Source organism: Bos grunniens, chromosome 11, assembly GCF_055505025.1.
Source record: "Bos grunniens cultivar Pamir isolate PY7600 chromosome 11, Bosgru_T2T1.0, whole genome shotgun sequence".
Taxonomy (NCBI): Eukaryota; Metazoa; Chordata; class Mammalia; order Artiodactyla; family Bovidae; genus Bos; species Bos grunniens.
Genome location: NC_141175.1, coordinates 26,825,379 through 26,841,900, shown reverse-complemented (window position 1 = coordinate 26,841,900; position 16,522 = coordinate 26,825,379). Strand labels below are relative to the sequence as shown.

Below are 16,522 nucleotides of genomic sequence, written 5' to 3'. Positions count from 1 at the left end.
CTTATTAAGTGTATTTGAGATTTTATGTTTCATTGAATGACATTTATTTGCTTAATATTTTTTTTTTCATAAAATAGGCAATATCAAGAGGCAAGAGAAAGCTATCTTGATTTGGATAGCAAAGTAAAGACTTTAAAAAGGTTTATTAAATTACTGGAAGAAATAATGATCCATAGATATAAAACATATCAACAATTTAGAAGGTAAGTGCATTAAAAAATATTACCACACACTATGCATTCTTTGTTTTCAATTCTTCCCTGTAAACAATAAAATGAGAACTTTCATGATTCAATTAGAAAAGATGTAGTAGTGCTTAGGACCCTATAATTTAATGAGAATTCTAGATTTCAAGGGACTTTTATAAATGAGCTTTTTAAACTTAAACTCCATTAGATGTACCTTACTGGATAACTTATAGATGGCTTTCAGTCTCTGCTTAAATGGGTCATTTGGAAGCTTCTTGGCTCTGAAACAGACTATTTCAGTCTTAGACAATGCATGTTCTAATGAGAGATAATTTTTTATGGGCTTTTTATGGGCCCTGTTGAGGCAGGTTCTCAGTTGATCGCCCTGATCTAGAACCATGTAGCTCCTTGGGTACAGAATCTCTGTTTTGTTCATAGATATATCCCCAGTGCCTACTGTGGTGCCTGAAATGTAGTAGAAACGTGATGTATATTGTTTGAATAAATGAGTACCGGGTCAGAGACACTGGATCTCATTAGTATACCCAGAAATGTGCAGATTGTCAGGGATCAATCAACTAAAATCACAAGCAACAGAAATAAACCAGAGGACAGTTGATAGGTAGGCTTGGCTCTTGATATACTTGAATCCTAGGCAGCCCTAGTGTTTCCACCTAAGCTATTTTTCCTATGGCATCCCCTCAGTAGCATGTTTTTTAACTCTGTTTATACCAAGAACTATTGGAGAAGGAAGTAGCAACCCAGTCCTGTACTCTTGCCTGGAAAATTCCATGGACTTGGGATGCTGGTGGGCTGCAGTCCATGGGGTTGTGAAGAGTAGGAAGCAACTGAGCGTGCATCCCCATACCAAGAACTATGGTCTTAAGACTAGAATTTTTTTAATTTTTATAAATTTTAAGTTTCCCTACTATCAGTTCAGTTCAGTCGCTCAGTTGTGTCTGACTCTTTGCGACACCATGAACCACAGCATGCCAGGCCTCCCTGTCCGTCACCAACTCCCAGAGTTTACCCAAACTCTTGTCCATTGAGTCGGTGATGCCATCCAACCATCTCATCCTCTGTCATCCCCTTCTCCTCCTGCCCTCAGTCTTTCCCAGCATCAGGGTCTTTTCAGATGAGTCAGTTCTTCGCATCAGGTGGCCAAAGTATTGAAGTTTCAGCTTCCAACATCAGTCCTTCCAATGAAGATCAGATCACCCAGGACTGATCTGCTTTAGGATGGACTGGTTGGATCTCCTTGCAGTCCAAGGGACTCTCAAGAGTCTTCTCCAACACCACAGTTCAAAAGCATCAATTCTTCGGCACTCAGCTTTCTTTATCATCTAACTCTCACATCCATACATGACCACTGGAAAAACCGTAGCCTTGACTAGACGGACCTTTTTTGGCAAAGTAACGTCTCTGCTTTTGAATATGCTGTCTAGGCTGGTCATGACGTTCCTTCCAAGGAGTAAGCGTCTTTTATTTCATGGCTGCAGTCACCATCTGCAGTGAGGGGAAATTCAAATAAAGCCATAATGGGAAATAGGCTTTGCTTGTTTGGCCATATTCCTTAACTAAACAATAGGTTAGTTTTTGAAATGTGTGTTTCAGTTTTATATGCATGTTATTAGAACTTAAAGACTTTCTTATTTTTATTCTTTTGAGGCAGCTTTTAAGTCTTGTTAGGTAGGACCAGAGCAGTCTTCGGTCAAGGACAAATTTTTTTATTACCAGTGAAGCTGTGCTTTTCTGAGTCCTCTGTTGATGCACTGTGAGTTTACTCCACTCGTACCTGTGGGAATGTGAACTGTTCCTGGCTCTGAGTGACCTCAGGGGTTGTTTCTGCTGCTTTCGGGTGTTTCTCTTGCCAGCCTCGGGCAGTATTCCCACACTGCCACTGATAAGGTTACTTAACCTGGGGATCTCCCAGCCCCTCTGTGGTTCTCTAGAGCTCTCTCAGTGCAGCTCTGTCTTCCCCACACACTGCTTGTTGAACCGGAGGGCCTGGGCCTCCCCAGATTCCTAAACGGGGCTTCTGGGTGCCACCTGGGTTTTCACTGCCCTTTTACTCTTGTTGTTATTGTTCAGTCACTATCATGTCGAACTCTTTGCAACCCCATGGACTGCAGCATACCAGACTTCACTGTCCATCACCATCTTCCAGAGCTTGCTCAAACTCATGTCCATCCAGTCGGTGATGCCATCCAGCCCTCTCATCCTCTGTTGTCCCCTTCTCCTCCCACCTTCAATCGTTCCCAGCATCAGGGTCTGTCTTTTCTAATGAATGAGTTCTTCACATCAGGTGCCCAAAGTATTGGAGCTTCAACTTCAGCCTCAGTGCTTCCAATGAATATTCAGGACTGATTTCCTTTAGGATTGATTGGTTTGATCTCCTTGCTGTCAATGAGACTCTCAAGAGTCTTCTCTAACACCACAGTTCAAAAGCATTAATTCTTTGGCGCTCAGCCTTCATAGTCCAACTCTCACATCCATCCATGACTGCTGGAAAACCATAGCTTTGACTATACGGACTTTTGTCGGCAAAGTGATGTCTCTGCTTTTTGATATGCTGTCTAAGTTTGTCATAGCCTTTTTTCCAAGAAGCAAGCATCTTTTAATCTCATGGCCTTTTACTCTTAATGTGAAAGTAATTTGTGGCATCCCTAAAGTATTTTCTGTTAAAGTATTGGTCTTATAATTTATTATCTTGATATGTTTCTTCACCCCTGACAAGTTTTACATTGTTTACCTAATCTTGAGAGGACAATAGAGATGGTTAAATTTTTTAAATTGTTTATCTCTTTACACTGGAGAACCTTGTCACTTTCATGAGGACAGTGTTTTAGATATCCCATAAGTGGACACAGTTGAAAAATGCATATCAGTATTTCAGAAGGAAAGTTAACAGAAAATTCTGAATACCAGCTAGCAATAGTTATTGTGGCAACAAAGGAAAAACTGAAACTATCAATATTTTCAAATGTGGAAATGTAATGCAGTTTAGGAAGGGCTGTGGATGTGACTGGTGATAGAAGCAAGGTCTGATGCTGTAAAGAGCAATATAGCATAGGAACCTGGAATGTCAGGTCCATGAATCAAGGCAAATTGGAAGTGGTCAAACAAGAGATGGCAAGAGTGAATGTAGACATTCTAGGAATCAGCAAACTAAAATGGACTGGAATGGGTGAATTTAACTCAGATGACCATTATATCTACTACTGCGGGCAGGAATCCCTCAGAAGAAATGGAGTAGCCATCATGGTCAACAAAAGAGTCCAAAATACAGTACTTGGATGCAATCTCAAAAACGACAGAATGATCTCTGTTCGTTTCCAAGGCAAACCATTCAATATCGCAGTAATCCAAGTCTGTGCCCCAACCAGTAATGCTGAAGAAGCTGAAGTTGAACGGTTCTATGAAGACCTATAAGACCTTTTAGAACTAACACCCAAAAAAGATGTCCTTTTCATTATAGGGGACTGGAATGTAAAAGTAGGAAGTCAAGAAACACCTGGAGTAACAAGCAAATTTGGCCTTGGAATACGGAATGAAGCAGGGCAAAGACTAATAGAGTTTTGCCAAGAAAATGCACTGGTCATAGCAAACACCCTCTTCCAACAACACAAGAGAAGACTCTATACATGGACATCACCAGATGGTCAACACCAAAATCAGACTGATTATATTCTTTGCAGCCAAAGATAGAGAAGCTCTATATAGTCAACAAAAACCAGACCGGGAGCTGACTGTGGCTCAGATCATGAACTCCTTATTACCAAATTCAGACTGAAATTGAAGAAAGTAGGGGAAACCACTAGACCATTCAGGTATGACCTAAATCAAATCCCTTATGATTATACAATGGAAGTGAGAAATAGATTTAAGGGCCTAGATCTGATAGATAGAGTGCCTGATGAACTATGGAATGAGATTCGTGACATTGTACAGGAGACAGGGATCAAGACCATCCCCATGGAAAAGAAATGCAAAAAAGCAAAATGGCTGTCTGGGGAGGCCTTACAGATAGCTGTGAAAAGAAGAGAAGCGAAAAGCAAAGGAGAAAAGGAAAGATATAAGCATCTGAGTGCAGAGTTCCAAAGAATAGCAAGAAGAGATAAGAAAGCCTTCCTCAGTGATCAGTGCAAAGAAATAGAGGAAAACAACAGAATGGGAAAGACCAGAGATCTCTTCAAGAAAATTAGAGATACCAAGGGAACATTTCATGCAAAGATGGGCTTGATAAAGGGCAGAAATGGTATGGATCTAACAGAAGCAGAAGATATTAAGAAGAGGTGGCAAGAATACACAGAAGAACTGTACAAAAAAGATCTTCATTCCCAGGTAATCACGATGGTGTGATCACTGACCTAGAGCCAGACATCCTGGAATGTGAAGTCAAGTGGGCCTTAGAAAGCATCACTACGAACAAAGCTGGTGGAGGTGATGGAATTCCAGTGGAGCTATTTCAAATCCTGAAAGATAATGCTGTGAAAGTGCTGCACTCAATATGCCAGCAAGTTTGGAAAATTCAGCAGTGGCCACAGGACTGGAAAAGGTCAGTTTTCATTCCAGTCCCAAAGAAAGACTATGCCAAAGAATGCTCAAACTACTGCACAATTGCACTCATCTCACACGCGAGTAAAGTAATGCTCAAAATTCTCCAAGCCAGGCTTCAGCAATATGTGAACCGTGAACTTCCTGATGTTCAAGCTGGATTTAGAAAAGGCAGAAGAACTAGAGATCAAATTGCCAACATCTGCTGGATCATGGAAAAAGCAAGAGAGTTCCAGAAAAACATCTATTTCTGCTTTATTGACTATGCCAAAGCCTTTGACTGTGTGGATCACAATAAACTGTGGAAAATTTTGAAAGAGATGGGAATACCAGACCACCTGACCTGCCTCTTGAGAAATCTGTATGCAGGTCAGGAAGCAACAGTTAGAACTGGACATGGAACAACAGACTGGTTCCAAATAGGAAAAGGAGTACGTCAAGGCTGTATACTGTCACCCTGCTTATTTAACTTATATGCCGAGTACATCATGAGAAACGAAGTGGAAGAAGCACAAGCTGGAATTAAGATTGCCAGGAGAAATATCAATAACCTCAGATATGCAGATGACACCACCCTTATGGCATAAAGTGAAGAGGAACTCAAAAGCCTCTTGATGAAAGTGAAAGTGGAGAGTGAAAAAGTTGGCTTAAAGCTCAACATTCAGAAAACAAAGATCATGGCATCCGGTCCCATCACTTCATGGCAAATAGATGGGGAAACAGTGTCAGACTTTATTTTTGGGGGGCTCCAAAATCACTGCAGATGGTGACTGCAGCCATGAAATTAAAAGACGCTTACTCCTTGGAAGGAAAGTTACGACTAACCTAGATAGCATATTCAAAAGCAGAGACATTACTTTGCCAACAAAGGTCCATCTAGTCAAGGCTATGGTTTTTCCTGTGGTCATGTATGGATGTGAGAATTGGACTGTGAAGAAGGCTGAGCGCCAAAGAATTGATGCTTTTGAACTGTAGTGTTGGAGAAGACTGTTGAGAGTCCCTTGGACTGCACGGAGATCCAACCAGTCCATTCTGAAGGAGATCAGCCCTGGGATTTCTTTGGAGGGAATGATGCCGAAGCTGAAACTCCAGTACCTTGGCCACCTCATGCGAAGAGTTGACTCATTGAAAAAGACCCTGATGCTGGGAAATATTGAAGGCAGGAGAAGAAGGGGATGACAGAGGATGAGATGGCTGGATGGCATCACTGTCTCGATGGACATGAGTCTCAGTGAAATCCGGGAGTTGGTGATGGACAGGGAGGCCTGGCGTGCTGCGGTTCATGAAGTTGCAAAGAGTCGGACACAACTGAGCGACTGAACTGAAACTAGGAAGGGAATTGGGAGGGAAAAGAATAAAATACAGTTTTTCTAAAGAAAGGAGTCTTAAGTTCTTTAGGAACAAAGACTTTAGGAAAAATAGCCAGTTGCCTATCACCCAGATTTTATTTTCTAATTAACACTCCCCACCAAAAGGAATCAAGGCTCCATGGAGAAGTGGTTAATAATATGGAGCTGAGCAGGGAAGGTATAGATGCCAGAAATGTAAGGAAGTGCTCCCCAAAATGTAGAGTCATGATGAAAGGACATAGGCATCTTGAAAGAGGCTCCCACTGGCAAACTGTGGGACAATTTGAGGACCACAATAAACAAGAACAGTAATAGATGGTGGGGGTTCCTTGGTGGCTGTATGGTAAAGAATCCACCTGCCAGTGCAGGAGACTCAAGTTCGATCCCTGGGTTAGGAAGATCCCCCAGAGAAAGAAATGGCAACCCACTCCAGTATTCTTGCCTGGAAAGTCCCATGAACAGAGGAGCCTGGCAGGCTACAGTCCACGTGGTCACAAAAAGTTGGACACAACTTAGCAACAACAAATGAATGATAACCCAGTGAATAAAATAGCAATCTGACTGCATCCTTATAAAAAGAATGTAAATAAATAAATAATTGAGGAAGAAGGGAAAGGTCTCCCTGACAGCAGGATGCCATCTGATAAATAAATGGAGTTTGTATTGTGTGAGGCAGTGTGTAAGGTACTGCAGATACATGACTGAGAGATTGCCCTCGCCATTTTTGCTACTATAAAGTTAGGAGGAGACAAGCTAATGAATAGGCCATTTACCACTATCTTAACACTGCTAAAGTTTAATCCTCTCAAGGGCATGATTTATGTCTTCTGTGTTAGGGTGATATTTTGTATAAATTAGTTGATTGATACATTCATATGGACTGCCTGTAATACAATGGATTTTATTCTGTGTGGGACATTTTTATTCATCTTATAGATGTTTTGTTTATTATAAAATGAATTGATAAAAATATGGAGACATAAATATAAAGACAAGGACAAAATCACCTAAAATTTTACCTATTTAAACGGGCACAGTGTTAACACCCTGGCGTATTTTCATCTGGTCTTACATGCTGGTTTAAAGCTCATGCTGAATCTACAGTTCTCTAAAACTTTGTAAACTTTTTAATGTGCCCAATGTCTTTTTTTAAGGTGTTTGACTTTACGATGTAAATTGTACTTTGACAACTTATTATCTCAGCGGGCGTATTGTGGAAAAATGAATTTTGACCACAAGAATGAAACTCTTACTATATCAGTAAGTATCTTAACTCTTTCCATGTTAGTCATTAGGAGGATAACCTGCTTCATTTCTTTTTCTGGGCGGGGGGCTTCATTTCTTTTGATGATAAGTTGATCTGTTGTCATAGGAAACAAAAGAACTTATTTTTAAGTTAAAGATAGTTTTTACCAAAGTGTTGAAAATTAAATTAATTCTACTGACTAAAGCTGCTGTTGTAGCTCTTTCCCTTCCCCCCTGCGGACAACCAGATTATTTTCTTATGGTGATAATTAAGGACTTTTGTTTTCAGTGGTAAATGTTTACCATCTTTTCTCACTCCACTGGCTCCTTTTTAAAATTCATACAGCGTGTTAAATTTTGTGGGAGATTATAGAAAATCTGTAATTATTTTCAAAAGCAGTTTAACCACTAGATGTCACTAGAAATCAAGTAACAAAAGTAAAAACAACTATTTCTTGGCACTTAGAAATATTTGACAAAAAGAAACGACAATCTGGTTAACAGTAGCATCAAAAACAATAAAATACCTAGGAATAAATTAACCAAAGAAGTGAAAGCTCTATACAGTGAAAAGTGTAAGACACTGACGAAAGAAATTGGCAGAGACACAAATAAATGGAAAGATAACCTTTATACGTGAATCAGAAGAGTTGATATTGTTAAAATGTCTCTACCATCCAAAGCTGTCTATAGATTCAGTGCGATCCCTATCTAAATTCCAAAGGCAGTGTTCACAAAGAGAAAAAAACAGTCATAAAACTTGAATGGAACCAGATAAGACAGTAGTTAAAGCAATCTGGAGAAGAAAGAACAGTCTGAAAGCATCACATTTCCTGATTTCAGGCTGTGTTGCAAATATGTAGTAACCAAAACAGTAACCAAAATAGACATACAGACCAGTGGAACTGAATTGTATGTTCTTGACTTGTATATTCTTGGCTTCTTTATCAAATATTAGTTTTCTGTATTTGCATGGGTTTATTTCAGGGCTCTCAAATTCTATTCCATTGGTCTATTTGTCTATTTTTATGCCAGTACTTATACTGTATGTATATTTGAAAGTTGCTCAAACAGTAGATCTCAAAAATTCTCACCACTGAAAGAAAAAAAAAAAAGGCAACCGTGTGAGTTAATGGACATGTTCACCTTATTGTGGTGATAATCATTTTGCAATGTATATGTTTGTGTCATGTCCTATACCTCAAAGTTATGCAATGTTAAATGTTAGTTTTATCTCAATGAAACTAGGTGGAGGCAATAACGGTTTTCATTTCCCTAATATTAGTACTCTTATTAAGCTTTTAGAATTTTGGTATGTTAGACCTGGTTAAGGGGAGAAAATGTTTTCAATTAGATTTCTCACAGTAAAACAGAAGCCGCTGTTATACAGCTTATATTTTTACTTAAAATATTTTAAATGGAATAGATGTCATTTCCAAGTCACTGACTGATTTTGTTGCTCATCTTCATTTTTACTATAAATTCATCCTTTTTAAAATGGTAGCCAACCACTTCTGTAAAGAAGTTAATCTGACTTTTTTCTGCATTTTGTCTTTTGTTACCTCCTTCAAGGTTCAGCCTGGAGAAGGAAACAAAGCCGCTTTCAATGACATGCGGGCCTTATCTGGCGGTGAACGTTCGTTTTCCACGGTTTGCTTCATTCTTTCTCTGTGGTCCATCGCTGAATCTCCTTTCAGATGCCTGGATGAGTTTGATGTCTACATGGTAGTGTTAACTTTTAAATTCTCGAGTTTTTCTCTTTTTTTGGTGGTGGTTTGAAATGTGTATTTTGAAAGGAAACTATTCGTTTGTTAGTTCTTCTCAACAGAAAAGATCCTGCTCTGTCAGTTCTGTCTGTGATGACTGGTAGGGAAGAGCTAAAGAATCCCTGTTCCTTCCCTTACTAACACACCACACTGCCTGGCCCCATCCTGGACTTGTGCTCTTTTCCCTCGTTTATTATGATAAGCAGTTCACCACCCTTGCTGTGACCTTCACACCACTGTTGTCTCCTTTCCTGTTCAGCCACACTTTTCAAAAGAACAACCTCTGTAATGTGAGGAGCAAGAACATTGGACTTTGAAGTTAAAAAACTTAACATTGAGGCCTGCCTCTGTCACCAGTTACCCAGGTGACTGTGGACTCAGTATCTGTCCTCTTCAGGCCTCAGTTTCTTCATCTATAAAATAAGATCCCTAGCCTTTCCTCCCTCACAGGGTTAGAGTGAGGCTCCAGTGAGGTCTGCCTCACTGTGGTTCAGGCACATCGTAAGCCTCTCACTTCAGCTGTTCATCCTTCATTCACTAAACCCACTGCAATCTGAGTTTGGACTGCAGTACTGCAGCGAAACTTGTTTAGCAAGGATCATAAATGAACGTTAATTCTTTGAAGTATTTGTACCACAGACTGAGCCTCCATCTCTTGAGCTGTGTCTTCTTACGGGTTTCCACACTCCTCTTTGTTCTCAACGTGCCAGTCTGTCCCCACCACTCCAGCTCACGTGCCCTTAAATGTTTAAGGTCTTCTTTGTTTTTTACAGTGGTGTGAGTTTCCCTGGATATCATGTTCTGCCTACTCCCCCACCTGTCACACACACACACAGTCCACAGTCTGGTACCTACATTTGCTACTGTTGCTACTAAGTCGCTTCAGTCGTGTCTGACTCTGTGCAACCCTATGGACAGCAGCCCTCCAGGCTCCTCTGTCCACAGGATTCTCCTACATTGGATTCCTACCAAATCTAAGCATCTCGTCTAACATCTCTCTTGCCCCCTGTGAGACCTCATCTAGTGAACAACCTACATCCCAAACTCAGCATGTCTGAGACTGAATTGGTTTTCCACTCAAAGCTTTTCTTTTCTTGAGTTCCTTTCTTTGATTATTCACAAATTGCCATTACCAACCCAACACCTGACTGCAACACCAGTGATTTATCTGTGATTCTTCTTTCCTTGTTACACATTAAGTCTGACCTCTGTCTCCTCTTCTATGATTTCTCCCTAGCCTCTGCTGCCTCTGTCACCTCTTCTGTCCTCAGCTCTTGCTCATTGTTTTGTTCCTTGTCCAGACTTCCAGACTTTAATCCTGTTCCTTCTCACTTTCTCCTCACCATCTTGCCAGGTTTCTGTTTCTAAAATAAATCTAATTGTGGTCACTCCCTTGTTTAAAAGTCTTTGGTTTAATTCTGTAGGGTGACTTTGAGACCCTTTATGGTACTGTATCCATCTACTTTTTCAGCTGGACTAAGCTGTTTGTGATTTTCCAAACACTGTGCCCTTCTTCCTTGTATGTCACACTCCGACTCATCTTTCAAGACTTGGTTTGGATGTCACCTTTATGTAGCTCCATACCGCCACCCTGCAGACAGGATTAGGGACTTCTCAGTTTCCTCAGCACCACTTTATATCAACTCATGCAATTGTATATTTTTATATTTTATAGTATATAATGTTCACCCACGTGGTGCTAGTGGTAGAGAATCTGCCTGGCAGTGCAGGAGACGCTAGCAACAGAGGTTTGATCTATGGGTTGGGAGCATCCCCTGGAGTAAGAAATGGCACCCCACTACAGTATTCTTGCCTGGAAAATTCCATGGGCAAAAGAGCCTAGTGGACTATAGTCCATGGGATCACCAAAAAAAGAAGAGACAGAACTGAACACTACTACTATATAATATTCAATATATTATACACATTTTATTATTATGTATTATATTTATTTAGCTTTCATTTTGTTGCATTCTCCTATTTTCATGTCTGAATCACTCACCGAATTATTTTTTAAGTTATCAACCATGTCTTAATCATATTTCTACCTCTTAATGCCTAGTACATAATTAGGATTTTAGAAAATGCTTATTTGCAAATCAGAATTCATATTTGCAAACCACTTCAGTGGGTTTTTTCCTGTGCTCTCATTCCTGAAGATTAAGAAATTCCTTTGAGATTTGGATTCAAAGCTGATTCACAAATCATAGATGACGATTGCTCTTTCCATACAGTATTTTTGCCAAAATGCCATTATGCAGTCTTACCACGCATATTATTTTTCATATTTAATTCTGAATATTTCTTTCTCATTCAGAGACTTAGAGGTTTTTAATCGGAATGACATTTTGCCTTGTTGAAATTATTCAGAAAAATGTACCCAAGTTTGGAGAACCAGTCTAAACGAAACGAATAAATATTTCTTGGTGCATTGGCAGCTTTGTTATTAAACGATAGACTTCCCTCCAGGCATTGTTTTGAAAGGACAGTATTCAGTTTGGGCAAGCCCTGGTTACTTTTGCACCTTAAGTTAGACTACAGATCTGCCAATGGAAGAATTTCTAGAAAAAGAGCCACTGAGCAGTATAGCCAGGATGCTGGGCCGTTGTCTGCCCTCCATAGTCCAGGTTCTAGACCACCATACTGTATGGCCACGTGTGGTTTCATTTGCTTGTGTTTTCATATTTGTGGAGTTTTCATGGAAGGGGAGAGATACTTCCATTTTTATCATTTTTTGTTATTTAACTCAGAAGATGTAAATACAAAGTTTAATTCATTTAGTTTCACAACCTATTGTATATAAACAGGCATTTTTTCCCTATACACTGATGTGCTGTTTAACTTATTTTAATGATTCAGTTGAGAAGTTAGTCTATAAATTCGAACTTATTACTTGTACAAATTGTAGAAGGTGATAAGAACAGAGTTTTTAAAACACCTTAATCATTGAGGGAAGATTTAAGAGATTTAATAAGTTTGAATCTGGTCACTTTTGGTACCATTCTCCTAACTATTACTGTTGAAATTAGATTCACTTTGCAACAGCTAATTTTGACTATTTTCTGATTATTTTAATTGTTAACTGTATGGGAGGCAAGGAGCTATACTTAAAAATACTTAGACTATAGAAATTCCTGAAAGTTATTTTCCCTAATAATTTAGATACTGGGTTTCACAGTATGTAAGAGTTGCTTGACATTGTAGATAATGGATGATCCTTGGATAAAAATCCAAGGGTGTGTAAAATCCAAGGCTGCTTCCCCAAGAACATAATTGACACAGCAGCAGCTCTAACTGCTGTGTCTGTTCTCCAGGATATGGTTAACCGGAGGATTGCAATGGACATGATACTCAAGATGGCAGATTCCCAGCGCTTCAGACAGTTTATCCTGCTTACCCCTCAAAGCATGAGGTAACTTAAAATTTCTTCTATGAATACGTATATGTATATATATGTCAAGTATATAAAAGGAAGTAAGAAATCCTTTATATTCTTAATTTTTTAATGCAAATGCATAAGTGATCAATAAAAACAAACCCCTAAACTTATTCCAGAGATTGAAGGTAGTTTTTCCATATTAGATATTTAAAATACTGTTTGTGTTAGCTTCCTTCCATAATAGAGGAGGTTTTATTTGAATGTGAATATTTACTTTTTAGTATTTCTGTCTTGAATCTGCTCTTCTGTGGTAATCAGGAACCAACTAATATAAAGTAATTTTAGTAACTTAGTTAGACGAAAGAAATAATTCATAGTCTCCCTAATCTTGAATCTTATTCTGGTGACTTACAAGTCTTTCTAAATAAAGAATACTACTTTGCTATCAGTCAGCATTTATTAGGTACCTGCATGGTGTCAGGCTCTGTGTCACTTAAAGTTGATATTCTTTCTCTAAAGTGGTCACTTGATCATTTGGGGGTTTAAGTTTATGACAGGAAATATTCAGGTGACTCCTTCCTGGCTAGATAAGAAGAGTAAGAGAGTTAGATGTTATATAAATCTCCTTCATTTTCTTTTTCCTCCAAAGTGAAAACTCATGCCATTAATCAGGAAGTTAATTTTTGAAAATGAAAATTTATTTCCTTCTTGTAAATTATATTTCTCCTAGAATTTCAGATATCAGACTTATATCCCCTCCTCCATTAGCAGCCATTTGACTTATATTTTCATGAGGTAGTATTAGAATTTTTTTTAATATGAAAAAGTTTACTTGGAAATTGGAGTAATTAATTTTGCTTCTTTTAGTTCACTTCCATCAAGTAAACTGATTAGAATTCTTCGAATGTCTGATCCTGAAAGAGGACAAACTACATTGCCTTTCCGACCTGTATCTCAAGAAGACGACGACGACCGGAGTTGATTTGTGACTTAATACGCCACGTCCTCATGTTGAAAGACATGTAAAGGGGAAAAGCATCCAGGACTATTTAAAGTAAAATGAAACAAGGTATTCTAAAGTAAAAGAAGCTCCTTTATGTATCTGACATTATGTATTACAAAACATGTAAATAAGACCAGCCACAACCAGCGATTTAAAATTAACAGTTATCTTACTTTGAGAAAACCCAATTTCATAGTACTGGTTTTAAATCTTTTTGTTTATTATTTTAACCATCTACTTTTATAGATTCTTTTTCAGAAGTTTCAAATTTTGTACATATGTACATGTACATATCTGTTAAGTTTGGGTTCATTTCTATAGTATTTTGTAAGAATTAAAATAAACATTTGAGCATCTGATTATATTTAGTTTTGCTTTTCCAGGATATTACATTATTCTCATGGCAGGGGGTAGGGCTGTGGGCAGGGACCAGCTTCCAGTAGATTTATTGTCTGTTTTGTGCTTATTAACGAGGAAGGACCTACACAGGACCATAGAAACCTTGGTCACAACCACTGCATCAGTTCAGTTCAGTTCAGTCGCTCAGTCGTGTCCGACTCTTTTCGACCCCATGAATCGCAGCACGCCAGGCCTCCGCATAGGTCATTGTTAATCCTGGAGCTACGATTACAGATCTGGACTATAGTTTTAATTACTGTGTTTCATCACATTTAATATGCTATTAAGGCACTTTCTCAGAGCACTAAAGCACTGCCAACTCTGACACAGTGCCTTTCCCTTAGTCCTTGACCATCAGCTGCTCAGCTAAGTGTCCAATCTGTGTCGGAACCGGGTTACAACCCACTTGTGCCCCCTGACTTGCAGTGTGCTTGCTCTCTTTAGAGTCCCTTGGTTTGCAGTCCAAAGTCTCTTGAGCTCTGGCTTTGCTGAGAGGATGCAGGTCAGAGGGACTCTGCAGACCATGCTGAGAAGAAGGGCTGGGGAAACAGCCGCAGGCAGCTCCCCCTGGAGCAGAGAAGCGACCAAAAGTCAAAGGACTGGCTGCTGGGGGCGGGGTGGGGTGGAGCGGGTGTCAGTCGTGAGACACATCCTGATTTAGAGTTGTTAAGAAGTGTGCTGCTTAGAATGATAAAATAACAGCCTGTTGTAAGCAATTGTGTTTATGAACGCTTTTTTTTTTTTTTTTAAGAAAACATGAGTAGAACGCCTGTTTGTATTCTTACGTTTGATACTAGGATTACTGCTAACCTTTTTAAAAAGACGTGCATATCCAACAAGAATTCCCTCTATTGCTAGCAGTAAATATTTATGAAGTTAAAAGGAAGTATTTTAAGAACAAGGCAGTATTTTAAAAGCAGCGACACTTCTGTAGTTACTGAGAAAAATTGGATTTTGTTTTGGGTGAGGGGAGGGAGTCGAATGTAGTCCTAAGCAGAGATCAATTGGTAAATGAGAAGTCCAAAACTGTGCTTTTGTAATCTAAGAATTTGCAGAAAGAGGAAACATGCTGAATGTTTTAAACATCCCCCACTTCGAAGACAAAGTCTGATTTTTTTAAAGTTACATTTATAATTCATTTGTATCAAAACTATTTTAACATACATGTGCTTTTTCAAATAAAAAAAAAAGTAGAATATACCAAATGCATAAACTTTTATCATCTATACAGCTTCAGTGTCTGAGTTTTTGTGGTCATTTTTTAACGTTATGGTTCTTAATACAAAATGGGAAAACTCCTCAGGTATCCAGGCATCTCTTGTTGAGCTGAAGATTTTTCATTGCTTTGGCCTTACAGAGTTTTGGTTTCAACTATCATAAGTGAAAATATTTTATATTTTCAATTAATATTCTAATTAATGATAATATTAATTAGAATAAAAAGAAATTGCTTCTTTGAAATATATGTAACTTCTAAAAATAAGACTTTATATATATTCAAAGTCATGTTTCTGTGAATTGGGGAAGATACTGTAATTGACAAAATCAAGCCTCTTTGTGAATACTGACTTGAATGCCTCATACAGATGACTCTTCCACTCCTGATTTATCATCAGGGCACCTATGACTGAACCGAGTCATAAAGTCTTGGGAAACAAGGAAGAAATGCTTCCTTGGGCTTTTAAATCCTACCTTCTCAGAATTTTGGGGTGAAAGTTGCTCAGTTGTGTCCAACTCTGTGAGGCCATGGACTGTACAGTCCATGGAATTCTCCAAGCCAGAATACCCGAGTGGGTAGCCTTTCCCTTCTCCAGGGGATCTTCCCAACCCAGGGATCGAACCCAGGTCACCCACATTGCAGTCGGATTCCTTACCAGCTGAGCCACAAGGGAAGCCCAAGAATACTGGAGTAGATAACCTATCCCTTCTCCAGCGGATCTTCCCAACCCAGGAATTGAACTGCAGTCTCCTGCATTGCAGGTGGATTCTTTACCAACTGAGCTATGATTAAAATCATTCTCAAGTAAACCAAGATGTAAGTAATAGTGTTTCTCATACTGATGATCAGTCCTAGAGATTCAGGGATCACATTCTTAAGTATTTTCCCTTCTCCCTTCTTCCCATCACCTGATGCCTTTTTGCATGTCTTCAAAATGTCTAGGCTGTTTTATGTGGAGATCTACATGTTTTATATGGAGATCTAAATTTTTATTTGGAGTTCTGCCTAAGAAAGTATTGCCTGTAACTCAAAACCTGGATCAGAATTGTTGCTGACTGTGATGAACATCAAGTGATCCAGAGTGCCTGATTAGAAAATTTCCTGAATACGAATTACATGTGGTACAAATTATGTCCTGAGTCAATAGTTATCTGGTTAGATTTTTTACTTTATTCATCTACATAGAGGCCTGTACTTTGCATCACTCAGATTTTCAGAATAGGTTTGAAACTTGTAGCTCTAAAAGTTACTGATATTTCATGATTTTGAACTAAGTACCTGTGGGCTTGAAGGTATATCAAAATATTTTTTTGTTATTATCTTTAAGGAGTTTTGTTCTTTAAAGAGTGAATATAAATTAGTTGTTTCTTTGAGTTGGCAAATGAAATTTTCTTAATTTTATATAATATCAATACCA

At 38.8% G+C, this 16,522-nt stretch overlaps 1 protein-coding gene across 1 annotated transcript in view; it reads left to right on the top strand.

The window, feature by feature from the left end:
* The window catches only part of SMC6 (structural maintenance of chromosomes 6), a 74,997-nt gene extending 59,881 nt beyond the window's left edge, over window positions 1–15,116 (top strand). Inside the window, exons 23-27 of the mRNA XM_086323569.1 lie at window positions 78–203; window positions 7,249–7,354; window positions 8,912–9,064; window positions 12,420–12,517; window positions 13,352–15,116. Coding sequence (XP_086179695.1) covers window positions 78–203; window positions 7,249–7,354; window positions 8,912–9,064; window positions 12,420–12,517; window positions 13,352–13,466 — 598 coding nt within the window. The 3' untranslated portion in view covers window positions 13,467–15,116. The remainder of the gene's footprint in view (window positions 1–77; window positions 204–7,248; window positions 7,355–8,911; window positions 9,065–12,419; window positions 12,518–13,351) is intronic.
* Window positions 15,117–16,522: the final 1,406 nt, after the last annotated feature.